Below are 25,578 nucleotides of genomic sequence, written 5' to 3'. Positions count from 1 at the left end.
CACCATCATTCTTAAATCGAAGAAGTTTAGAACCACCAAAGCCCCTCCCTAGAGCCGGCCGCCCGGCCAAACTGAGCAATCTGGGTAGAAGGGCCTTGGTCAGGTAGGTGACCAAGAACCCAGCGGTCAAACTTACAGAGCTCCAGAGTTCCTCTTTTGAGATGGGAGAACCTTCCAGAAGGACAACCATCTCTGCAGCAGTCCACCAATCAGGCCGTTATGGTTAAGTGGCCAGACGGAAGACACACCTCAGTAAAAGGCACATGACAGCCCGCTTGGAATTTGCCCAAAGGCACCACACAGGACTCTGACCAAGAAAAACAAGATTCTCATATTTGATGAAACCAAGATTGACTCTTTGGCCTGAATGCGTCTGGTGGAAACCTGGCAACATCCCTACGGTGAAGCATTGTGGTGGCAACATGCTGATATTTTTCAGTGGCAGGGACTGGGAGAATAGTCAGGATTGAGGGAAAAGGGGAACTGAGCAAAGTACTGAGATCCTTGATGAAAACCTGCTACACAGCGCTCAGGACCTCTGGCTGGGGCTTAGGTTCACCTTTCAACAGTACAACGACCCCAAGCACACAGCGAAGACAACGTAGGAGTGGCTTCGAGACAAGTCTCTGAATGTCCTTGAGTGGCCCAGCCAGAGCCCGGACTTGAAACCAATCGAACATCTCTGGAGAGACCTGAAAATAGCTGTGCTGTGATGCTCCCCATCCAACCTGACAGAGCTTGAGAGGATCTGCAGAGAAGAATGGGAGAAACTCCCCAAATACAGGTGTGCGTAGCATGATACCAAAGAAGACTTGAGGCTATATTCACTGCCAAAGGTGCTTCAACAAAGCACTGACTAAAGGGTCTGAATAGTTAAGTATATGTGATATTTCATTTATATATATATATATATATATATATATATATATATATATATACAGTTGAAGTCAGAAGTTTACATACACTTAGGTTGGAGTCATTAACTAGTTTTTCAACCACTTGCTAACAAACTATAGTTTTGGGAAGTCTGTTAGGACATCTACTTTGTGCATAACACAAGTCATTTTTCCAACAATTGTTTACAGACAACAGATATTATATTATATTAACTTGATCTGGTTTGCCATTCCAAATAAAGTGGACAAAAAAATCTCACATTTTAAAAGGTTGTCAACCAATTTCGAATATGAGATTGTCTGATGATGTGAGAGAACCTCGCTGCTTCCAGAGGGTTCCAAAAGCATGTACCACGCCAAATGCATATCTACTGTCAGTGTAAATGGTAACAGTTTGCCCTTTAGCCAAAATGCAAGCTCTCATAAGAGCAAACAACTCAGCAGCTTGAGCTGAGGTGTGAGGGCAATTTAGCACTTTCAAGTGTAGTAGATGCTGTTACAGCATAAGCCACAAGTGGCTCTCCCTTGTCAGACCTCTGAGCTGAACCATCCACACATTTTTCCAAATCGGCATTCTGTATTGGTACATCAGTTAAGTCTGACCTTGGTTTGGATACCATCTTCAACAAGGTCTGTGCAGTCATGAGGTTCTCCGTCATCAGGGGTCGGCAACAGTGTAGCTGGATTGGGCACAGTGCACCTCTTCAGGGTCACATGAGACATTGTGAGCAGCACATTCAGATTCTCCCTGGAGTCAGGTGTGCTCTCTTTGCCTGTGAAATAAGAGCATGGACCACATGTAGGACGTGAACAGTTAACTGGCACATGGCCACAATATCTGCACACGCTAACACAGTTTCAGTAGCAGCAGCCCTTTAAACAACACACCAAACCTCTCTCTGTCCAATTGTTTAGGATTGTAACCCACTGGTATCTACTTTCCTCCATGTTCCTGTGTCAAAACAGAAGACCCCAAACCATTTTTCTCACACACCAACAGATTAAATGGTTTAGAGTGGTTAGGGAGCCCCAAGCATGGGGGAAGGAGTCATGAGTTGTTTCAGTTTTGTCAGGGCCGTCAAACCCTCGGGGTCCACTTTATCTTATCATTCATAGCCATTTTGTGACCATAAGTGAGATCAGAGAGAGGCTGGACAACCTCAGCATAGTCAGGCAGCCACGCTGTACAATAACCTGCAATTACCAGTCAGTGACATGTGTTGCTTGGTAACAGGCTGTGGGACCGAGAGAATGGCTTGCACTCTGTGCCCAGCTGGGAGTGATATCATGACCCAGATATTGAACCGTTTGGGAGATTAGTTGCAACTTCTCTTTTGATACTTTGGCCATTCTCTGACAGAGCTCTTGTGTCAGTTTCACAGGACTGGAGAGTCTCAGAGCATAGCAATAAGTCATCCACGTACTGTATGAGAGTGCTCCCCTCCGGTGGAAGGAAACCCTCAATTATGTGCCAATGCGGTTGAAAAAATTGCGGGGGGGAGTCCGTGTACCCCATGGGGACCATCAGTCCAAGTAAATCTCTTGCCAAGGAACGTAAAAGCAAACCAGCACTGAAGATCTGTTGCCACGGGGATGCTAAAAAAAAACACATTAGCCAAATCAATAACTGAAAACCAATTTGCTGCTGTTAGAACTGCAGACAACAGTGTTGTAGGATTGGGAACCACATAGGTGATGCTGTTTGCGCTGATGCCCGAGGCCTTTCTTACTGGCCAGAAAGGGGTGTTGCAAGGTGAGTGGACACAGGACTAACACTCCGTGTTCTAACAGTGAGGCATGTACATGTGTGATACCTGCAATTAGCATCTTTACTAAGTGGATACTTTGCTCTGGAAGGACGCCTGTTATCTTTGGGAGTGACTACAAGGGGCTCAGCCCCCTTCATCCTGCCAAAATCATACTTATCCCTTGCCCGTAGGCAATCTCTATGTTCCAAGATGGCGTAGCAGTCGGACGTGTGATATTGTCTTGTCCCTCCCTGTCCTATGTAAACATTGTTTTTCCTTGTTTTTTCTCTCGTATATATTTTAATATCACTTTCCATCTACGGACTGAATATACTCTCCTGCAACCCGCCTCACCCAAGTGGTACGGATTTGCTATTTTATACTTAAGAATCCGGATCCCCCATCAAAAGCTAGCCAGCTAACTTGCTACCAGCTAACTGTCTACTAGCAAACTACGGCCCGCTACTGTCTAGAACACATCGGACTGTCAGCTAAAGAGGCCCATCGGACAAATTCTTTGTTTGCCAATTGGCCTGGTTTCACCACCCGGAACCCTGCTGATCCGTCTTCTGAACCGTAACTCTAACAGAAGCTAGCCAGCTACTAGCTAGTAGTCAGCTAGCCACTGCTAGCAGTCATCAGCTACCTCTAGCATGGACAACTCTCGCCAGTCTGCACAGCGCAACCCAAACCAGAGAAAATCTGACATTTTTCTCCGGATTCCTACCTCAAGCTCCGACCTTTTTTTCCACCTGGATCATCGCAGGTAGCTAGCTGATATCCGAGTGGCCACTCCTGGCTAATGTCTCTGTCCCGAAGCAAGAACCAATTAGCCTGGCGCTAGCCTTGCTAGGCCCATCTGCTAGGCCCACGGCTCCGCCGTCGCGTTCTCCCCTGAATGCCCATCCGCTAGCATATTAGCCGTGGCCTGCTAGCTATCCAGAGCACATCGGACTGTTGGCTTAAGAGGCCCATCGGACAAATTCTTTGGCCACTACACCTATTTTATATTTTTTGCCAATTGCCCTGGTTTACGATTTGGTGATTGGTTCTGGCTCTCCTCACACGGAGCCCTGCTGATCCATCTGCTGACGTAATAGCACGAGGGGCCCACAACAAACTTTCTTCTGTCGCGACATCCCTCCAAGGCCTTTTTGCTAGCCCCGGCTGCTTGCTGCCTGAAGCCACTCACTGGACTCCTATGTTCACTCGGCTACGCATGCCTGTTGCTAACGTCAATATGCCTTGTTCATTGCGATTTTGGTTAGTAATTATTGCCTTATTTCACTGTAGAGCCTCTAGCTGCTCAATACGCCTTATTTAACACTTTAGTTCCACCTACCACACATGTTCATCCTATCATACGTTATGCCTTTAATCTCTTCTACCGTGCCCAGAAATCTGCTCCTTTTACTCTGTTCTGAACGTACTAGGCGACCAGTTATTTTAGCCTTTAGTCGTACCCTCATCCTACTCCTCTGTTCCTCTGGTGATGTGGAGGTGAATCCAGGCCCTGCAGTGCCTAGCTCCACTTCCATTCCCCAGGCGCTATCATTTGTTGACTTCTGTTACCATAATAGCCTAGGTTTCATGCATGTTAACATTAGAAGCCCCAGCACACTCTGCCAACCCAGATGTCCTGGCTGTGTAAGAATCCTGACTCAGGAAGACTACGTAAAACCCAGAAATGTCCATCCCTAACTATAAAATTTTCCGACAAGATAGAATTGCCAAAGGGGGCAGTGTTGCAATCTACTGCAGAGAGAGCCTGCAGAGTTCTGTCTTACTATCCAGGTCTGTGCCCAAACAGTTCAACCTTCTACTTTTAAAAATCCACCTTTCCATAAACAAGTCTCTCTCCGTTGCCGCTTGCTATAGACCCCCTTCAGCCCCCAGCTGTGCCCTGGACACCATATGTGAACTGATTACCCCCCCATCAATCTTCAGAGCTCATGCTGCTAGGGTTAAATTCTCAGGCCGATTCTCTTCTCTGTAGACATCAATGATGTCGCTCTTGCTGCTGGTGATTCTCTGATCCACCTCTACGCAGACGACACCATTCTGTATCCTTCTGGCCCTTCTTTGAACACTGTGTTAACTAACCTTCAGACAAGCTTCGATGCCATACAACTCCCCATTCCGTGGCCTCCAACTGCTCTTAAATGCAAGTAAAACTAAATGCATGCTCTTCAACCGATCACTGCCATCACCTGTCTGCCCGTCCAACATCACTACCCAGGACAGTTCTGACTTAGAATATGTGGACAACTACAAATACCTAGGTGTCTGGTTAGACTGTAAACTCTCCTTCCAGACTCACATTAAGCATCTCCAATCCAAAATTAAATCTAGAATCTGCTTCCTATTTCGCAACAAAGCATCCTTCACTCATTCTTCCAAACATGCCCTCATAAAACTGACCGTCCTGCCGATCCTCGACTTCGGGGATGTCATTTTATAAAATAGCCTCCAACACTACTCAACAAATTGGATGCAGTCTATCACAGTGCCATCTGTTTGGTCACCAAATCCCCATATACTGAATGGGAGGCCTGAAGCCCCTACAGTTTTGACTGTTTCACTAGACATGGGAGATTTTGTCATAGCTTTACAGTTAATCACAGACATCGCAGCTCACGTATCAGTAGAAATATTATTGACTCACCATTGACGCAAGCCTCCACTGTTGGCTAAATTCGAGGAAGGGTATGGTTCTTTAAAAACACTTCTGGTTGCTCTCACGATTCTAACTCAATTACTACCTCCTTCGCCCGTCAATATTCTCCCTTGGTTGGTTGGTTGCTGCCATGGTTGTTGTTGGGCAGGGGGATACCACAAACCTTGTCCTCCTAGTGGACCTCTTCCTCGAGGGGGGGGGGGGGGGGCCCTTGGGGCTCCTCTGCCTCTGGATCCACCCCTGTCGGTCCTTCTGGGCAGCTAGCAGCAAAATGGCCTGGTTTACCACAGTTGTAGCAATTTCTTCCTCCAGCCGTGCCTTGACCCGCCGCCCCTTGGTAGAACGTCAGCTGAGCCTTCCTGAGTTCGGTACTCTTCAGGTTCTCCCTCTTGACCTGTGCCTTCACCTGGGTGCACTGCTGTCTCTCAGCGTGCTTCGTGTTGCACCACAGTCGCCAGTGGCTTTAGTCTCCCAACTGATGCACGTCGTTCTCACCGCTCTCTCCAGGTCAGGTGCCAGGCCCCTCACTAGGAAGTCCTTCAACAGGTCTCCATAGGCCGCGGAGAGGACCCAAGAAACAGGGGAGGAGGCGCAGTGGGGGAAGGGGGGTCTGCGTCAACTGGCGGGGTGTAGTTGGCCCCTCCCCCGGCTGCGGCCACTGGTGCTGGCAGCACTGGGTAGAGATTTGGGAGGAAAAGAGTGAGTGTAACGGCGTTCTTCGTTTGTCGAAAGAGAGGACCGAAATGCAGCGTGGTGGTTACTCATGACTTTAATGAAAGATATAGCGATACATGAAATAACTATTGAATACAAAACAACAAACGGAACGTGAAACTTAATTACAGCCTATCTGGTGAAACTACACAGAGACAGGAACAATCACCCACGAAATACAAAGCGAAACCCAGGCTACCTAAATACGGTTCCCAATCAGAGACAACGAGAATCACCTGACTCTGATTGAGAACCGCCTCAGGCAGCCAAGCCTATGCAACACCCCTACTCAGCCGTAATCCCAATAATACAAAAAAAAAAACAATACGAACCACAACATATAAACCCATGTCACACCCTGGCCTGACCAAACATATAACGAAAACACAATACAATGACCAAGGCGTGACAGTGAGGGGGAATCTCATCCTCTTTTTTGTTATTTCTCACTGTCTTGTATTTATCGGTTTTCCCTTCCTCCTCCGTCTGCACTACCATATTCTGACGGGGCTGTGCCCTAAATGGATCCTGTCTTTGTGCATGCCTTTCTGCCTCTTTCCCATTTTCAATATTTAACCCAGTTTAACCCATACACTCTCCCTGACTTTGTCTAACATTGTTAAACTCAGTGTCCCTGTCAAGGGAAACCACCTTCCCTATGCCATAATTGCACCTGGTCCAGAATGTCCCTTCCCCAACTAATCTGCCATGACCTTCTGCGCCCCCGTGGGGGGGGGATCTGGAATACCGTGTCCCATGGTGCCTGTTCCACTCGCACACCACAGACAGACAGACCGACACAGAGGGGTAGACGAACAAAGGAAACTGTTTAGCGCTGTTTATATTTTACTCTTTCCAAAAACACAGGAAAACCATTATCAAAATATTGTAAATTCGATGGGCCTAGGGCAGGGTGTTGCCTCCACACCAGAATTTTACCTACTGCAATAATGGTGGTATAGATCCTTTTTTGTCTATCCGGATATGCAAAACTACCTACAGAATTCCCGTGTTGCCTATCTAATTGTGTAACGTGGTCCCAAAAATCCAATCTAACTTTGTATTTTCTAACCTCCACTTGTGGTGAAGTGTCAGGTATTACAAAACTCTCACAATAACATCTAACAATTGTAACCCAGGGCATACCTGTCTATTCTAATGCCCAATTTAATCTATTCAAGTGTCTCACCCTGACTTAAAACGTGACACACAGACTCAGCTGGCTCTGGTCCCTCACCTAACTGGTCTGCTGGGGATCAATCCAACCAACCAGACTTTTGGTTACTCTAAACTGGTTCCACCAACAATCAATCCCAGAGGACACTTACTCTGAAATAATTCCTCTGAGATATTGCCTGGTTTAGCCAATTCTGTCAGTTACCCCAGCTGTAACCCATTAAGGGAGTCTCTGCTTCTGGGAGTACCCTCACAGGAGCATCTTAACCTATTGTTGGTTTAATCTGCTCACCTCTCAAGTACTGCTAATACAAATGTTTTGCCCCCCCACATGATATCACAAAACTTTTCATCAAGTGAGATTGGAGGAACTTGACGAACATTTTTAATATTTTACATCCTCATTCAAATTCACTTTTGCTGAGAGAAGGATTTCTACATCGATTGTGACTGACTATTTTTTATAGGTTCTTTTTGGACATGTTTCTATATTGAAGATTTAGGAAAAACTTGGCGCATTCTTCGCTGTTTTCCATCCAATTTTCTCAATTTTTTAAAAATAAATGAAACCTGATCCTTCCCGAATAATTCCTCAAACTCATTTTGTTTTGCGTTGAGTTCATTCAATGCTTCTGCATTACATTGATCTACACAATTGATGTGTAATGTTATATTTTCTATTTCTGCTTTACGTTTTTTCTCTGACTGATACTGTTTTGGTGATGAACACTTAATTGAATGGCCTTTAAAGACATCCCATATGATCTGCTTGCCCCCCAAAAAGTTATTAATTCCTTTGTTTTTGTTAAAGTCCGTCAATAAACCCTGGTTAAATTTCCAATATCCCCGCCCGCCTGGAAAGTCTGTCATAGTTACATGAAGGCCAATAAGCTGATGGTCTGTTCACATTTTGGCACAATAGAAAGGATACCAGAAAATAATCAATCCGACCAGCTTGATTAAGCCTCCCGAGTATATCTTATGAGATCCAGGTGTTTTAAGCCTTCAAATATCCATCAATTCTAACGCGTAAAATATTTGATATTTTTGTGCACCAGAGGGTGATAGTTGGTAGTATGATTGCCTTTCTGGTCCACTGATGTGCCTAAACTGTGTTGTAGTCCCCTACCATTTATACACGGCACAAAAAAATAAAGGGAACACTAAAATGACACATCCTAGATCTGAATGAATGAAATATTCTTATTAAATACTTTTTTCTTTACATAGTTGAATGTGCTGACAACAAAATCACACAAAAATTATCAATGGAAATCAAATGTATCAACCCATAGAGGTCTGGATTTTGAGTCACACTCAAAATTAAAGTGGAAAACCACACTACAGACTGATCCAACTTTGATGTAATGTCCTTAAAACAAGTCAAAATGAGGCTCAGTAGTGTGTGTGTGTGGCCTCCCTACAACGCCTGGGCATGCTCCTGATGAGGTGGCGGATGGTCTCCTGAGGGATCTCCTCCCTGACCTGGACTAAAGCATTCACCAACTCCTGGACAGTCTGTGGTGCAACGTGGCGTTGGTGGATGGAGCAAGACATGATGTCCCAGATGTGCTCAATTGGATTCGGGTCTGGGGAACGGGCGGGCCAGTCCATAGCATCAATGCCCTCTTGCAGGAACTGCTGACACACTCCAGCCACATGAGGTCTAGCATTGTCTTGCATTAGGAGGAACCCAGGGCCAACCGCACCAGCATATGGTCTCACATGGGGTCTGAGGATCTCATCTCGGTACCTATTGGCAGTCAGGCTACCTCTGGCGAGCACATGGAGGGCTGTGCGGCCCCCCAAAGAAATGCCACCTCGCACCATGACTGACCCACCGCCAAACCAGTCATGCTGGAGGATGTTGCAGGCAGCAGAACATTCTCCGCGGCGTCTCCAGACTGTCACGTCTGTCACATGTGCTCAGTGTGAACCTGCTTTCATCTGTGAAGAGCACAGGGCGACAGTGGCGAATTTGCCCATCTTTGTGTTCTCTGGCAAATGCCAAACATCCTGCACGGTGTTGGGCTGTAAGCACAACCCCTACCTGTGGACGTCGGGCCCTCATACCACCCTCATGGAGTCTGTTTCTGATTGGTTGAGCAGACACATGCACATTTGTGGCCTGCTAGAGGTCATTTTGCAGGGCTCTGGCAGTGCTCCTCCTTGCACAAAGGAGGACGTAGCGGTCCTGCTGCTGGGTTGTTGCCCTCCTACGGCCTCCTCCACGTCTCCTGGTGTACTGGCCTGTCTCCTGGTAGCGCCTCCATGCTCTGGACACTACGCTGACAGACACAGCAAACCTTCTTGCCACCGCTCGCATCGATGTCCCATCCTGGATGAGCTGCACTACCTAAGCCCCTTGTGTGGGTTGTAGACTCCGTCTCATGCTACCACTAGAGTGAAAGCACCACCAGCATTCAAAAGTGACCAAAACACCAGCCAGGAAGCATCCTTTATTCGGGGTGTCTTGCTAATTGCCTATAATTTCCACTTGTTGTCTATTCCATTTGCACAACAGCATGTGAAATTTATTGTTAATCAGTGTTGCTTCCTAAGTGGACAGTTTGATTTCACAGAAGTGTGAAAGACTAAGGAAGATTGTGGATTTATTGTAGCAACATCTCAAGACCTTAGTCAGGAAGTTAAGGACAACAAAGTCAATGTATTGGAATGGCCATCACAAAACCCTGACCTCAATAGAAAATATGTGGGCAGAACTGAAAAGGCGTGTGCGAGCAAGGAGGCCTACAAACCTGACTGTTACACCAGCTCTGTCAGGAGGAATGGGCCAACATTCACCCAACTTATTGTGTGAAGCTTGTGGAAGGCTACCCGAAACGTTTGACCCAAGTTAAACAATTTCAAGGCAATGCTACCAAATACTACCAAATAGTGTATGTAAACTTCTGACCCACAGGGAATGTGATGAAGGAAATAAAAGCTGAAATAAATCACTCTACTTTTATTCTGACATTTCACATTCTTAAAATAAAGTGGTGATCCTAACTGACCTAAGGCAGGGAGTTTTTACTAGGATTAAATGTCAGGAATTGTGAAAAACTGAGTTGAAATGTATTTGGCTAAGGTGTATGTAAACTTCCGACTTCAACTGTGTGTAATTATTGGCTTCAACTGTGTGTAATTATTGGCTGAGAATCACGTCATGTTTTTCAATATACTGTAGGCCTACCGTAGGCGACATGAGTCTCACTAGTGTTCAGTAATGTCCTGTTAAAAGTGGTGTAATTCTTTAGTTTTTTTTAAAAGCTTATTGAAGTTAGAAGCAATAGGATTTGAAGCAAAAGCCTACAACTTTTTTAGCACTATTTTGCGCTGCTCTGAGACCAGCACGGTCTTGATTTTTATTTTCATCTCCCTTTGGGTATTGGTTAGACTAGAATTAGAAAATTATGGTTCAGAAATGTTATGCTTTTAGTGTAACCTTTATTTAACTAGGCAAGTCAGTTAAGAACACATTCTTATTTACAAGGACGACCTACTCCTTCCTCCCCGTCGGGAAATTGAACCCCAGTCTCCCGCGTGTCCGCATTGTCTAGTACAGCCATTATTGAAGACTATCAAATACTTCTCAAAGATGCCCTCTGGTGGACGAGCTAGCACTAACTAGCATTAATGGTATTGGTGGTTCACACTTAAATAACAGAATTCTACGTCATCATGCTGGAACGTTAACTTCTTATGGGCAGTAGCGTCCCACCTGGCCAACATCCGGTGAAATTGCAGAGCGCACAAATTTCAAATGACATAAATTAAAATATTTAACATTCATGAAAATAGTAAGTATTATACATCAAAATAAAGCTTAACTTCTTGTTAATCCAGCCGCTGTGTCAGATTTCAAAATGGCTTTATGGTGAAAGCACACCATGCGATTATCTGAGGACAGCGCCCCGCATACAAAAACATAAACATTTTTCAACCAGTGCAACACAAAAGTCAGAAATAGCGATATAATAAATGCCTTACCTTTGAAGAACACTCCAAATGTCCCAGTTACATCACAAATGGTCATTTTTGTTCGATAAAGTCCTTCTTTATATCCGTAACTTAGTTTAGCTGGCGCACTTCATTCAATAATCCACCAGTTTCCCTCCTTCAAAATGCATACAAAACGAATCCCAAACGTTACCAATAACTTATCCAAACAACGTTTATAAACAACATTTATAATCAAACCTCAGGTACCCTATTACATAAATAAACGATAAAATGTAAGACTGAGAATAGTATTTTCATTACCGGAGATAAATAACAAAGAACACTCTTTCACCCACGCGCCCGGAAACACTACAGCCAGGAAAAACTACAATTTCTAGCTCATTTGTCCAAAAACCAGCCTGAAACTCTTTCTAAAGGCTGTTGACATCTAGTGGAAGCCCTAGGAACTGCAATCTGGGAGGACTTCGCCTCGTAATAAACATGAAAGCCATTGGAAACAGTGGAAGGCTGAATTATTATTATTTATTTTTTATGGTTTGTCCTCGGGGGTTTCGCCTACCATATCAGTTCTGTTATACTCACAGACATAATTTCAACATTTTTAGAAACTTTAGAGTTTTCTATCCAAATCTACCAATTATATGCATATCCTAGCTTCTGGGCCTGAGTAACAGGCAGTTTACTTTGGGCATGCTTTTCATTCGGACTTGAAAATACTGCCCCCTACCCAAGAGAGGTTAAATGAGAAACCACTGTAGCTCTTTGAAGAGTTTCAAACTTCTTTGATTTAAGAATGTTGGAGGCCACTGTGTTCTTGAGGACCTTCAAGGCTGCAGACTTGTTTTTGGTACCCTTCCCCAGATCTGTGCCTCGACACAATCCTGTCTCGGAGCTCTACGGACAATTCCTTTGACCTCATGGCTTGGTTTTTTTCCTCTGACGTGCATTGTCAACTGTGGGACCTTTTTATATAGACAGGTGTGTGCCTTTCCAAATCATGTCCTATCAATTGATCAAGTTGTGGAAACATCTCAAGGATGATCAATGGAAACAGGGTGCACCTGAGCTCAATTTTGAGTCTCATCGCAAAGGGCCTGAACTTATGTAAATAAGGTATTTATTTTTTCCTTTTTTTATACATTTTCACAAATGTCTAAAAACCTTTTTTCGCTTTGCCATTATAGGCTATTGTGTGTAGATAAAAAAAAAAAATCTATTTTAGAATTTAACTGTGGAATGTGTAAATAGTGAAGGGGTCTGAATAATTTCCGAATGCACTGTATAGTATTGGCCAGACTTAAATGCGCTCTAGTCAAACTTGTCCTATTTTAAATAGAGTCCAGGCAAAGGTTTTGACACACCTACTCATTCAAGGGTTTTTCTTTATTTTGAGTATTTTCTACATTGTAGAATAATAGTGAAGACATCAAAACTATGAAATAACACATGGAATCATGTAGTAACCAACAAAAGTGTTAAACAAATCAAAATATTTCAGATTCTTCAAAGTAGCCTTTGCCCTGATGACACAGTGCTTTCTCAGTGTATGAAATTAACACCTTTTAGTGTTACAGTAAATAATTTTTTGGTGTTTCAAAACTAAGGTGTAAAGCCTAATTATCATATATTCGTGGTTGCTTTTTCTTTTCGAGTGAATTGTAGAGTTACCACCCATGACAGTATTTGTTAGTGACAGAGACATGGTTGTTTAATTATTTCATTCTAAAGGCCTGTGGCTTTCATTGAGTGAGTACCAAGGCAAATGTTACCATTATAATCTATGACTATGCAATACTTATATCATAAGGCCTTACTTTGATTGCCTAGTTTTACCCTAACACAGTGGTGTTATGAAACTCCTGGTTTACAGGCCACATCAGGCCTGTAAATCACATTATGCAATGTGATGTGTAATTCTTATTGGAATCCAGCCAGTTAGGATATCCAACAGTTGGAGTTTTTATTCACCCACACCTGCATTCAGAATGAGAATGAGTATCTATACCATTTAAACTCTAACACCCATTTCAGTAACCGGTGAAATAAATGTAAGTAACTGATTTGGATCAGTTTAGATTTGTTATTTATCTTTTGTGAAGCATAAGATTAATCAATGTACATGCAAAAAAAAACATACAGTGTTAAAATACTTATTTTCCACCATAATTTGCAAATAAATTCATTAAAAATCCTACAATGTGATTTTCTGGATTTTTCCCCTCATTTTGTCTGTCATAGTTGAAGTGTACCTATGATGAAAATTACAGGCCTCATCTTTTTAAGTGGGAGAACTTGCACAATTGTTGGCTGACTAATTACTTTTTTGCCCCACTGTACTAAAAACAATCCTAAAATATCGACCTTCAGTAGGGCATGCTGGGAAATATGAAAATGATGGGTGTGGTTTTGATGTAACCGTTTTACTCTCCACAGTGTAAAGCAATAACTGGTTATTAACACTAACACTGGGGTTATTTTATACCCCTTGCAGAGTGAATCTAACTCCTGAATCAACACTAGAAATGTTACACTGAAAAATAAACATTGGCCAATGTGCTGTGCACCAGTCTTCCACAAGAAATTAAATAATTTGATGTTTTGTTGATTGTGTTGGAAATTGCTGTCTCAGGCGTCACTCCAGAATCTCCCATAAGTGTTCAATTGGGTTGAGATCTACTGACTGAGACACACGCACACACAATTTAAACCCTCTATGCTCCTTTGAGACCCCTCTTTCAAAGTCACTGAGATCTTTTTTTTTTTTTTTTTTTTTTTTAGCTATGATTGCCAAAATAATGGCCATCTGGGCATTTTTATATATGACCCTAAAGCATGATGGGATATTCATTGCTTAATTGACAAACCACACCTGTGTGGAAGCACCTGCTTTGAAAATACGTTGCATCCCTCATTTACTCATTTACTCACGTGTTTCCTTTTATTTTTTACAGATTATCTTATCTTATATATATATATATATATCTTATGATTATCTGTGAGAAACAGTAATTGATCATTTGTCTCTCCTCTTCTTCCTCAGCTCAAACCCAGCAGAAGCCTGATATAATTCCACCCAATTTCTCCACTGTCCAAGTCACTGACATCTTCCGAAGGCTGGTAAGTTTTTTTTTTAACTTATATTCTTTTTTGTGGTCCACAAGAGAGCAGAGAGAGAGAGATCATGAGCAGATGGGCTCCCACATTTTTCAGCATGTTTTTACAAAAAGATGGATTTAGATAAACTTGGATTTTTCCGCAAGGACATATACAGAATTCTACACTCCACAACATAACCTTCACTCCAATTCAAAACTCCAAACCTACAACCTGATTTTGGACAAAATTAACTTGAAGGATTCCTACTACCAAAGATTCTTATTTCTAAAGTCTATACAGAAAATGCTCTGGCAAAAGAAGGACAAGAAACCTGAACACCATCCAACCTGGAACTGAGTGAGTAATGTTTAGTCTGAAGCTGCTTTTAAATCCAAGAACAAAATAAATTAGTGATATATTTTACTTTATAGGGACTGAATGCTAAGTTAAGGCTACCAAGCGTGCTAGGACAGAACAGATCAGACAATTAGCACTGAGGTGTGAAGTGAAATGTGTCAAAGCCCTTGACACCAACAATGGCAGGGGAGTTTCACAGCCTTCCCCACCCAAATGCAGAGGCCTTTGAAGCCCCCTCCATCTGTGCAGAGGTCACTACAATACAGTAACCCCTGGATTCACCTCAATTTTGAACTGATATGCAGCCATGACACTTAAATTGTAAATTAATTCAATAAGAAACATTATTGTTGCTTTGATCACATCAGGAGATGATTTCAAATACAACAGCCACAGGACAACTTTGTTTGGATGTCGTAAAGGACCATTTGTTGAAACTGAAGAGATATAGCTAGCTAACGACCTCCTTTTCCATGTGGGAAAAAAAACGGACAGAGACTTGCTAGTTAGGCAAAAAAATTCTTCAAGGAATCTGCCTCCCAAAAAAAAGCTTCTTCCAAGTGGGTGTGACACCTACTCCCGTTGCCTGCTGGACTGCTGCTTGGATTCCACCTAGCTTTCTGTTCACTGTCTGCCCTGGCCTGTCTCTCCCTGTCTGGTACAGGTACCCCCACCACACTCCCCCCTCTCTCCCAATCTTTCACTCGCCTCCAGCACACACGCACTGTTGGGGCGAGTGACTCTGGATTTACAATGGCCCAAGTCAATATTTTTTTCTTGTGCTTTATGCTATTTGCCTCATGACTCCTGCTTGCTTTGTTGACTATGAACTTGCTTGTTTACCCAACCTTGGGATAGACTGTTCCCAACTCAGGACTCTGACTCTCTATTGGTTACACAGACTTTTGGCCTCCCATCCTATTCTAACCACCTCTTTGTATTCATGTTACCTGATGAAATTGCTGTACAATATGATCGTGTTGCCATATAATGCACATTCAAGTGTCATAAATCAACACTGTAGAGATCTGCCTGTCCTCTGCCATGCCCTGATTGTATTACTGCTGATGATATCTGGAAATGTGCATGTACACCCTTGCTAGCTCCAATTCTGATTTCTGCTCTGATATTTGCTTCACTGATTTCTGCTCTCGTAAAAGCCTGGGTTTTCTGCACGTTACCACTAGAAGCTTATAACCTAAAATGGATAAATTGAAAATGTGGGTTCACAGCTCCAATCCAGATGTGTTTGTCATTACTGAGAAGTGATTTAAGAAAGTTTGTTTTGAACACTGATGTTAACCTTTCTGGTTTTAACTTTTTCTGCAAGACTGATCTTCCGAAGGTGGTGGAGTGGCAATCTTTTACCAAGGAACACATTCAATGCTCAGTTGTCTCCACCAAGTCTGTCCCCCAACAATTTGATATGATGGTTTTAAGCGTTAAACTTTCAAATCGCTCTTTGTTGACTGTTGTGTTATCGTCCACCATCGGCACCGGCCTGTACCCTAAATGCCCTAAGCTCTCTCCTGGCCCATTTAACCTCTTGATACTACCCATCCCGGGTCCGGGAGCATAATCATCAACTGACACTAATTAGCATAACGCAACGGACATAAATATTACTAGAAAATATTCCTATTCATTACATCACAAGTGAAATATATTGAAACACAGCTTAGCCTTTTGTTAATCACCCTGTCATCTCAGATTTTGAAAATATGCTTTACAGCCAAAGCAAGACAAGCATTTGTGTAAGTTTATCGATAGCCTAGCATAGCATTATGACTAGCTAGGAGCAGGCAACCTGGTCACGAAAATCAGAAAAGCAATCAAATTAAATCATTTACCTTTGAGCTTCGGAGGCAATCACTGAGTCAGAGGTGCTAAAGGAGCTCCTTAAATTTGATGGTTTGGTTTTGGGTCAGATGGTTTAAACCCTTTCTTCTTTAAGGTTGCTGCCCCGATCATCGCCAAGCCTATCTCTGACCTTTCTAACCTGTCTCTCCTCTCTGGGGAGCTTCCCATTGCTTGGAAGGCAGCCACGGTGCGTCCTTTATTTAAAATGATTAGCTTGATCTCCCCCAACTGTTATAGGCCCATTTCTATTTTGCCCTGTTTATCAAAAGTGTTAAACTTGTCAATATTCAACTGACTGGCTTTCTTGACATCTGTATTATTCTCTCTCGTATGCAATCTGGTTTCCACTCAGGTTATGGATGTGTCACTGATGATGTCACCATTGCCCTTGATTCTAAGCAATATTGTGCTGCTATTTTTATTGACTTGGCCAATGCTTTTATACGGTAGACCATTCCATACTTGTGGGCCGGCTAAGGAGTATTGGTGTCTCTGAGGGGTCTTTGGCCTGGTTTGCTAACTACCTCTCTCAAAGAGTGCAGTGTATAAAGTCAGAACATCTGCTGTCTCCGCCACTGCCTGTCACCAAGGGAGTACCCAAAGCTCAATCCTAGGCCCCACGCTCTTCTCAATTTTCATCAACAACATAGCCCAGGCAGTAAGAAGCTCTCATCCATTTATATGCAGATGATAGTCTTGTACTCAGCTGGCCCCTCCCCGGATTTTGTGTTAAACCCTCTACAACAAAGCTTTCTTCGTGTCCAACAAGCTTTCCCTGCCCTTAACCTTGTTCTGAACACCTCCAAAAAAAAAGGTAATGTGGTTTGGTAAGAAGAATGACCGTCTCCCCACAGGTGTGATTACTAACTTTGAGGGTTTAGAGCTTGAGGTAGTCACCTCATACACGTACTACTTGGGAGTATGCCTAGACGATACACTGTCCTCTCAGCACATATCATAGCTACAGGCTAAGGTTAAATTTAGACTTGGTTTCCTCTATTCGTAATCGCTCCTCTTTCACCCCAGCTGCCGAACTAACCCTGATTTCAGATTACAATGCTAGATTACTGAGATGTAATTTATAGATCGACAGGTAAAGGATGCTCTCAAGCAGTTCTTTACCATTCGGCCATCAGATTTGCCACCAATGCTCCTTATAGGACAGATCACTACACTCTATACTCCTCTGTAAACTGGTCATCTCTGTATACCCGTCGCAAGACCCACTGGTTGATGCTTATTTATAAAACCCTCTAGGCCTCATCCTCCACATACAACACCGTTCTGCCAGTAACATTCTGTTAAAGGTCCCCAAACCACACACATCCCTCTTTTCAGTTCACTGCAGCTAGCAACTGGAACGAGCTGCAACAAACACTCAAACTGGACAGTTTTATCTCAATCTCTTCATTCAAAGACTCAATCGTGGACACTCTCTTACTGACAGTTGTGGCTGCTTTACGTGATGTGTTGTTGTCTCTACCTTCTTGCCCTTTGTGCTGTTGACTGTGCCCAATAATGTTTGTACCATGTTCTGTGCTGTTACCCTGTTGTTGTGTTGCTGCTATGTTGTTGTCTTTAGGTCTCTCTTTATGTAGTGTTGTGGTGTTTCTCTTGTTGTGGTGTTTCTCTTGTCGTGGTGTTTTTTTTATTTTGTTTTTTTAAATCCCAGCCCCCGTCCCCACAGGAGGCCTTTTGCCTCTTGGCAGACCGTCATTGTAAATAAGAATTTGTTCTTAACTGACTTGCCTAGTTAAATAAATAAAATACAAATGGTAAGACTGATGATGGTGACAATGATGATGATGTTCATTCCACCTAGCTGTCTTAAGATGACTGCACTAACTGTAGGTCGCTCTGGATAAGAGCGTCTGCTAAATGAGTTAAATGTAAATGATGACGCCGATGGCTGACTGATTTTGACGGTGATGTTTCTTTAAGTGAATGATGAGTCGTATAATGAAGATGGTCTCTCGCTGTCTCCCCTGCAGGGTCCCTTGTCAGTGTTCTGTGCCCGGGCGCGCTGGGGGCCGGTGCGTTTGGTGTGTCTCCAGCGAGGGGAGGGGGGTCTGGGGCTAACTCTCAGAGGAGACTCTCCTGTTCTGGTGGCTGGAGTCGTGTCGGGGGGATGTGCTGAGGTGAGACCCTGTCTCTCATTCCTATTATTCCTATTTCCTCGAACTGAAAAAGTATTTCATGCACCACCGGAATGTACTGTGTGTGTGTGTGTCTCAGGATGCAGGTCTGAGAGAGGGGGACTACATAGTGGCGGTGGATGGAGAGAACTGTAAGTGGGCGAAACATGGAGAGGTGGTCCACAGCCTGAAGAGCTGCAGTGACCGAGGAGTGGAGCTCGGCGTCATCACACTGCACACACACGACACACAGGTATGTTTTGTGTGTGTGCGTTCGAGTGATTTGTCTGTGTGTATGTATTACTGTGTCTGCATGCGTGTTTGAGTGCTTTGGTGCATCAGTAATGTGTGTTGTGTGTGTTTTGTTCAGGTGGAGAGGAGGTCAGTGATGCTCTCCCCCAGAGGAGACAAAGAGAACGCTTGCCAACGGCCCATGGGTGGGGCTAAGGCCCAGAGCTCCGTCTCCTTACTCAACTGGAACAGGAAGAAAAACCGGGAAGGGGGAGGAGTCACCAAGAGACTGGGCAGCACCTTCAGTCTGCCATTTGGAAACCTGGGAGACGGTGAATCCATGTACTGAGATAGACGGAGGGCAAGCTGAAATGGTGCTCGATTCCATACAGTGCACTTCCAGCCAAAAGTAGTGCACTAGGGAGTAGGGTGCCATTTCAGACTGTGCTATAGACAGACGAACCACTCAGGGAAAGGCAAAAGGACATGTTCCAATACAAGGATGAGTTGTATATGACTGGATACTCCTAGATATTGTAATGCATTATTGCAGCAATTGCAAGGAACATTCCGAATAGGAGTTTTGTACTAAGAGAAGAGGGATGCTATGTCCAGATGCCCAGGGAAACTACAGTGGTTTTAGAAAGCACCCAACTGCAGGTATATGTCACTGAAGGGGTTAAGAGCATCATGTAAATTGTCTTAAAATAGACTAATAGTTGTGGCCCAGTATTATTGTAGCTGACTTACAATACAGCTAAAGGTCTTTAGAGAAAATAAACTGGACTTACTGTCAAACTACAGCCTCTGGTCTTATGACAATGTCATCATGTTGTTTTAATGTTGTTTTAATGTTGAAAACATGTTGTTTTAATGTTGAAATCATGTTGTTTTACTTCACTGTTTACTGTATCCCAGAGTCTTGCTTTTCCACTCCGGTCTTAATGAGGTAATGACTCTCAACAGTAAAAACAACAGTCACACCTACATCCATTCAGTACCTGAGCTCTCACTTCCTCAAGCTAGAGCATTGTGAATCACCTACATCCATTCAGTACCTGAGCTCTTACTTCCTCAAGCTAGAGCATTATGAATCACCTACATCCATTCAGTACCTGAGCTCTTACTTCCTCAAGCTAGAGCATTGTGAATCACCTACATCCATTCAGTACCTGAGCTCTCACTTCCTCAAGCTAGAGCATTGTGAATCACCTACATCCATTCAGTACCTGAGCTCTCACTTCCTCAAGCTAGAGCATTGTGAATCACCTACATCCATTCAGTACCTGAGCTCTTACTTCCTCAAGCTGTGAATCTTCTTTTTTGTTGTTGTAAGATGTAATTGTAATTGTATTTGATGTTTAACAAAGCACACAAATGACAACACACAAACATCAACTACATCACACCTGCCCAGACTTATTAGCACACACCCCCATCTCCAGTGCCCGCATAATTTTCCGCCACATGGCCTCAAACTGCATCATTTTATCTCTCCGTAGCCCACTCACTCCAAATGTTTTACAATAAATCATTTGATTAACGATGCCGAATGAATTGATTTGCACATTTTTAATATACGTTTTTGCAAAATGATTGATGAGAAAAGAAAAGAATCGTCCAGCCCATTGGGTATCTCACAACACCCCTATATTCCATGTCTTGAAATATGCATACTTATAGATTAAGAGTAACATTGTAACACTTCGGACAGCCAACTTTATTAGCTCCGCCCGCAAAAAAAACTGGATTATTGAGTCATTGGATGCTTTTGTAAATTCATCTCTCCGATTTCAGAGCTCTCTGGACTGAGTGCGCCAGAGTGCAGAATAACTGATGAATTTACGAACATTTGAATATGAACGGTGTCAGTAAAAATCAGCAAAAAAAAGTAATTCAATTGTTGCCAGCAGCACAGTTACGGTCACCAACGCTCTAGACAACATGAAAACACCCTAACCAGATTTGCCAGGGTGAATAAAATGGTCAGAATGAGGTGTTCTCTCATTATGTCTGGAAGTACAGTGGCTAGCAAGCTAGCCAACTTTAGCCACTTAGCTTGAGTGCTTGACTGCCGTTGTGAGGTCAGAACATTCAGATGAACTTTACTCCTCAGCCAGAGCGTCCAGTGTGCGCTCTGAACGCTCAGAGAGCGAAACACTGAATTTACTGCATTCTGTACATTCTGTGCTCCTACCAGTGTTTTTGATGTGAACGTTTTTCTTTGTTTCTCTTTTGTTGGGTACAAATGACTACCCACAAGGCACTACAATAGTTATGTCACAGGAGGTTGGTGGTACCTTAATTGGGAAGGACAGGCTCGTGGTAATGGCTGCAGCGGAATTAGTGGAATGGTATCAAACACATAGTTTCTGTGTTCCAGACATTAATATGAGCCGTCCTCCCCTCAGCAGCCTCCTGTGTTATGTGTATTTTTAAATTTTTCTTCTGGTGTTTTGTAGTTTTTAATTTTGTACGACATTCTTATGCACCGGGACTTCATAGGAGGAGGAAAAACTAACGCTCTACGTATGTCATGACAATGAAATGGTTAACGTGGTAATATGCACATTAGGGGATTGACTAAAGACTTTTATATGTCTGGTACTTAGTAGAGTTGAATAGGAGAATGGACAGTCTACCATGTAGAAACCAGCTATCAATGTAACCATAGAAGCATAGAGGAGAGCTGACACAATTGTTAGACATTTTTATTTTTTTATGTTCACATTTTCAATATTTGGATGCAAACACTATTTTAAATTGTAATCCATTTGTCTTTTTTTTCTTCAAAATAATGATTGAGATATTATGTATTTCAGATTGTGAATTAAGTCTGCCATTGTGATCTGTGGTGTCTTGTTAGAGTGAGTGTAATTGTGTAAAGGGATTTGTATTTCTGTTGTTTATTATGTGAAAGACTGATAATCATGGCTGGCTGCTCATATGATCAACCATCAATTCCTCTTTCGAGGTGTGCTTGTGCGCATGCACGTGAATCCTTTTCATGTGTGTGTGTTATTTCTAGAGTATTTGCACAGAATTTTGTTGCTGAATTAAAGGAGTGGATCAATGCATTGTCTCTCTCTCACACTGATTTGTCTCCATTGACGCTAACTGATTCTGGTGGTTCTCAGGGTTATGTTCAGTTGTTACCAGCATCAAAATAGTTACCAGCATTATGTGTGTTTAGTGGTTTCCAGCAGGTGTCACTATATCCAGGCTATTGTGTCAGATGGGGCCAGATTGGTTTGTGAAAGTATTTTAAAGCAGACAGATGTACACTATATAAGCAAACTTGTGGACACTCCTTTAAATGTGTGGATTCTGCTATTTCAGCCACACCTGTTGCTGACAGGTCTATAAAATTGAGCACACCGCCATGCAATCTCCATAGACAAACATTGGCAGTCGAATGGCCTTACTGAAGAGCCCAGTGACTTTCAATGTGGCACCATAATAGGATACCACCTTTCCATCAAGTCAGTTCATCACATTTCTGCCCAGCTAGTGCTGCCCCAGTCAATTGAAGTGCTGCTGTTTTGAGGTGGAAACAACGGCTCAGCCGCGAAGTGGTAGGCCACACGAGCTCACAGAACAGGACCACTAAGTGCTGAAGCACGTAAAAATCATCTGTCCTTGATTGCAACACTCATTTCCGAGTTCCAAATTGACTCTGGAAGGAATGTGAGCACAAGTGCTGTTCGTCGGGAGCAGCTTAAGATCACCATGCACAATGCCAAGCGTCGGCTGGAGTGGTGTAAACCTCGCCACCATTGGACTCTGGAGCAGTGGAAACGTGGTCTCTGGAGTGATGAATCACGCTTCACCATCTGGCAGTCCGACGGGCAAATCTGGGTTTGGCGGATGCCAGGAGAACGCTACCTGCCCCAATGCATAGTGCCAACTGTAAAGTTGGTGGAGGAGGAATAATGGTTGGGGGCTGTTTTTCATGGTTTGGGCCAGGTTCCTCAGTTCCAGTGAAGTGAAATCTTAATGCTACAGCATACAATGATATTCTAGATGATTATGTGCTCTCAAACTTGTAGCAACAGTTTGGGGAAGGCCCTTTCCTGTTTCAGCATGACAATGCCCCCTTGCACAGAGCGAGGTCCTATAACCCCTCTTGCATGAATCTGCACAGATGTTTATGCCTCTGTACTACCCTGTGCTTGCACATACACACACTCACTCTATTTTCCTGTCTCTCTCTCACACACACACACACACACACACACATTCTCTATCAGTCCAGTTGTAAATCTAAGTGGATCTGTATTCCCATCTGACCCTTGGGCAGAGTGCTCCTGTGTTTACTCCTCAGACAATCATTTTTCAATCAGTAATCAATGAACAAAGCAGCTGGGAATTATTGACCCAAGCCTAGGCCCAGCACCACACGATGATAACCCAGGGAGGTCTGCAGTGTTTGTTTCCGCGCGCATCTGTGTGTCTGTGTAAGCAATATGCATTTTTATGTTAAAAAAACAAAACATTTAGGGTGGACACCAATCATAGAACAAGGAATCACAAACACTTTCATTTACAACTTGGCTTCATGGTGAGTGTGTGTATGTGATGGTTATATCCTCTGAGCAGCAGATTATTTCATGGTGAGTGTGTGTATGTGATGGTTATATCCTCTGAGCAGCAGATTATTTCATGTCTGTCAGTGAGGTGTGTGTGTGAGTATTTTTCAATAGGTTAAGGTCACATTACGCTACCCTTAGCGAAGGACCTCCACCCTATCTTCCTGTTAAACCCTGACAGCCAATCAGATGCTGCGTTGGTGTCGAGGTCCAGGGTACTGCATGTTCTCACCTGACCAATTCTAAATCGATCTGGATTCCATTCCTTATTAGAGCCAATCATAGAACAAGGAATCACAAACACTTTCAACTTGGCTTCATGGTGAGTAGAGCTGATGCTGTTACACTTTTCAGTGTATTAACACCTGTGGTGTAACACGTTGTTGGGTGTTGTTTTACCATTGTAGGGTGTAAAGCCTTATTTACATATTTATTTCCCAGGTTGCCTTTCCAGTGAATTTTAGAAGTATCTGTACCACCCCTGACTGTGTTTGCTAGTGACAGAGACATGGTTGTTGCATTAGTAGCCTTCACCAAGTGTCTAAAATGAATTATATTACAATAAAAATGTATTGTTGACAATACCATACTCCGACAGCCTAGTTTTATCCTAATACTGTAGTCTGAAACTACTGCAGTTTCAGACTACTGCAGTAGTCACATTTGCAAGTCATATTATGCTGGCTTGTAACGTGTTATATAATTCCTATTGGAATCTAGCCGGAGTTTAAAAAAAATATCCAACAATTTGAACTTGGCACCACCCGCAATCTGCAGTTAAAATGACTGCCATTGTAAAGAAGATTGATAGATGACCCTTACCTAAACCTTAAACTGGAACAACCAGCTCAATAACAGTTGAAATACATTTTGTAGATTGGATTGGTTTCGAAAAATGTGTAATTTATCTTTGTGTTGTTTAAGATCAATTCATCAATCAATGTGCAGAAACATAGCTATTAAAACAAACTATTATATATTTATTCACCGCAGGTTTTGTCCATTTCAACCCCTAAAGAATCAACACTCAGATATAACACTCACAACACTATTTACCTCAAAACCGAGATTTTAACACCCGCAAACACCCGCCTCACCAGCCACCCAATGACACTGTGGCGTCAACGCAGGGGCCTTGTACACTTCCAGCCCCAGGGGAAGTTGGAGGTTAGTGTAAGGGGCAGGATAGAGGGTGGGATTGGATGAAGGTGAGGATTGGAAGGGTACCACGTGAGACTCCCAGTTTCAGAGAGTCAGTTTGTGACCTATATCTTCACTGACCCCTTCTTCAATCCACCCACAATCCACTGCTACAAAGAGATAAATATACTTATGTGCTTCCTTTCTACCTAATCCCTCAAACTCCTTTTTCCTTCTCTCTCTACCTCACTGACTGTCTCTCTCACCCTCCCTCTCGTCTCCTCCCTCCACATTCTCTCTCTCTCTCTTTGTTATCGAGGTCCAGACTAGTAGATGTATATTTTATGGTTGGCTCTGGAGGCTTTTACCATTAATTATACAATACCACTAAGCTCTCCATTTGGCGGACAGATGTTATTTTTTCTTTAGGAGAGAAAGGGGACTGCTACTCCATAATTTAGAGGTACTCCTGTTCACCAAGAATAAATAAATAAACAAAGCAACAAACAAACCAATGTAGGCACACTAGAGCTCGGCTACTGCACACATGTGGAGACATGTAGTGCATCAGCACATGCATAGTAGTGGACAGACCCATTTAGAGTCAGAAGTATTTTTTGTCTTGCGTCAGTAGATTGAAACTATATTCTTGTCGTATTTCTGGTTGTTCTCATAGGGTCTGGTTCACATTTAGTAAATATATACCTTTCCTATGCACTTCTAAATAGTTGGTATTCAGACTTACTTAATGCAGGTGTGTAATGCGCCTTACAGGTGTGTCTAACTTGCGCCCACTGAGTAAATGTAATTCAACCACTGAAAACCCTCCCACTTGCTGGCAAACAGATTTTCTCATGGAGTTTTCATTCAATAGGGGTTTAATGCAGGTGTGTAATGCGCCTTACAGGTGTGTCTAACATTCAATAGGGGTTTCATTCACATTTATATTAGGCCATTCCTTTAAATAAGTGTGTACCTTTACTTCAAATTTTG

The 25,578-nt window shown here is 43.1% G+C and overlaps 1 protein-coding gene across 1 annotated transcript in view; it reads left to right on the top strand.

Annotated features, from left to right (window-relative positions):
• The window catches only part of LOC115145378 (rhophilin, Rho GTPase binding protein 1), a 71,341-nt gene extending 49,410 nt beyond the window's left edge, over positions 1-21,931 (top strand). The window contains exons 12-15 of the mRNA XM_029686898.2: positions 14,218-14,294; positions 18,482-18,628; positions 18,726-18,878; positions 18,996-21,931. Coding sequence (XP_029542758.2) covers positions 14,218-14,294; positions 18,482-18,628; positions 18,726-18,878; positions 18,996-19,205 — 587 coding nt within the window. The 3' untranslated portion in view covers positions 19,206-21,931. The remainder of the gene's footprint in view (positions 1-14,217; positions 14,295-18,481; positions 18,629-18,725; positions 18,879-18,995) is intronic.
• The last annotated feature ends 3,647 nt before the right edge of the window (positions 21,932-25,578 follow it).

This window comes from Oncorhynchus nerka, linkage group LG17, assembly GCF_034236695.1.
Source record: "Oncorhynchus nerka isolate Pitt River linkage group LG17, Oner_Uvic_2.0, whole genome shotgun sequence".
In the NCBI taxonomy this organism is placed as follows: Eukaryota; Metazoa; Chordata; class Actinopteri; order Salmoniformes; family Salmonidae; genus Oncorhynchus; species Oncorhynchus nerka.
Note: the sequence above shows the minus strand (reverse complement) of the source record. Positions and strands in the feature narration are given on the sequence as shown.